General features: G+C 37.5%; 1 protein-coding gene across 5 annotated transcripts in view; it reads left to right on the top strand.

The window, feature by feature from the left end:
* Positions 1 to 949: 949 nt before the first annotated feature.
* LOC106466676 (peroxidasin homolog) overlaps positions 950 to 1,942 on the top strand; it is a 74,974-nt gene continuing 73,981 nt past the window's right edge. For all 5 annotated transcript variants that reach the window (XM_013926970.2, XM_022394740.1, XM_013926971.2 and 2 more), the window contains exon 1: positions 950 to 1,137. In XM_013926970.2, the coding sequence (XP_013782424.2) occupies positions 1,080 to 1,137 (58 nt within the window). In that variant the 5' untranslated portion in view covers positions 950 to 1,079. The remainder of the gene's footprint in view (positions 1,138 to 1,942) is intronic.

The following is a 1,942-nucleotide window of genomic DNA, read 5'->3' as shown; positions in this document are numbered from 1 at the left end:
ACTGTGTCGTACACATACTAGCTTGTTTCTAGGACTACCAGTAATCAATATCTGTATACTGTGTCGTACACATACTAGCTTGTTTCTAGGACTACCAGTAATCAATATCTGTATACTGTGTCGTACACATACTAGCTTGTTTCTAGGACTACCAGTAATCAATATCTGTATACTGTGTCATACACATACTAGCTTGTTTCTAGGACTACCAGTCATCAATATCTGTATATATTTACGAGTATATTGTATAGTTACAGCATCACGTCAGTGCTTTTATTACAAAAATGTTCTTGTATGACAAAATTTGAACGCCACCCTTATAACGCACCGAACAAAGTGCAGAGCGCGATTTTTTATATTTATTTGGCGGTAAAGAGATGCAAACTTGACTTATAGATCCTCAGTGTTTACTCTTACAACATTGTACCAGTGCCCTATGCGTATACTGTAAATATATAAATAGCGTCTAGACCACTCTTATGTCTGCTGCATCTCAGCCGGTCTAATGAGCCCTGGTATTGACCGAAAGGCCTCGTCGGTATAGGATGTGGCAGATGTAGTGTGGGTGACGTGTTATAACATGTTCTCCTTTGCTTTCACTCATGCGATAAAAAAAAATGGCATGACTTGCCAGGTTGTGTGAAGTGAAATTATTAAGTAATTCAAACAACAACAATGACTTTCGTTTTCCAGATGTTTGATTTGAGTTTAAATAATTTTTATATGTTTTGATCTTCCCTCTTCCCGGTGAAGTGGGGATTGTAAAACTTCAATCAGATAAATTAACTTCCTCTTCAGTGGTCCGAAAAAGCTAAGCTTTTCTCCGTGTACTCGAATCTCCCTTTTGCCATGTCGACGTTTCACTGGCTGACGTCATTTGTAAATGCAGCAGACGATTCTTTAGAGCGCGCGCAACCTAGCGTGGAGAAGTCACCCTAATCGATGCGAGAGAAGTAAACAGCTCGACCAATGTGTAGTTGTTCCGAGGTGGGAGGTTGTTACACTTTATGAGCTACAGAAAGACGTATCTCACATTAGGTTCCGATGGAACTCGCCGATGAAAAACGACACAGATTTCAATGATGAGGCAGAAGCTTAGGTCTTGGTTTGCTGGGCTCGTGCTGAACCTTCTGGCGGGTGAGTTGTAAACATTTGTAGAGTCAACACAGACATGTTCTTTTTGTTAAAGTATGTATTTAACTACCAAGCATTTCTTACACAACTGTGTAAAGATCACGATACCACTAAAAATTGCTGGTATATTTATATACATACGTAGCGTGACTTGACCCTCGTGGAGGTATATGTATATAAATATGTAGCGTGACTGGACCCTCGTGCAGGTGTATGTATATATACTGTATATACGTAGCATGACTAGACTCTTGTGCTTGATGTAATAAAACAATATAATCTGAGGCAGAGGGCGTGACAGATATTCACTGTAAAGTTATGAACAATTGTGGTAAAATCTCAGTAAATAACAAGTTATACTGAATCACTCTACCACACATTTTATTTCTGAGATGACTTGGATGCCCACCATTTTTAATTTCAGTCTGAAATGTCTAAACAACAGATCATATTTCTATGATTTGTTGGATGGTCGTCAGTTAATTTTTCAGTTTGAAATGTCTAAACCACAGATTCTGTTTTTGAGATTTCTTGGATGTTCGTCAGTTCATATTTCACTGTGAAATGTCTATACAACAGATTTTGTTTTTGAGATTTCTTGGATGTTCGTCAGTTCATATTTCACTGTGAAAAGTCTATACAACAGATTCTTTTTTTGAGATTTCTTGGATGTTCGTCAGTTCATATTTCACTGTGAAATGTTTATACAACAGATTCTGTTTTTGAGATTTCTTGGATGTTCGTCAGTTCATATTTCACTGTGAAATGTTTATACAACAGATTCTGTTTTTGAGATTTCTTGGATGTT

This window comes from Limulus polyphemus, unplaced genomic scaffold, assembly GCF_000517525.1.
Source record: "Limulus polyphemus unplaced genomic scaffold, Limulus_polyphemus-2.1.2 Scaffold2340, whole genome shotgun sequence".
In the NCBI taxonomy this organism is placed as follows: Eukaryota; Metazoa; Arthropoda; class Merostomata; order Xiphosura; family Limulidae; genus Limulus; species Limulus polyphemus.
The sequence above is the reverse complement of the archived record's forward strand: the minus strand, read 5'-3'. Positions and strand labels throughout refer to the sequence as shown.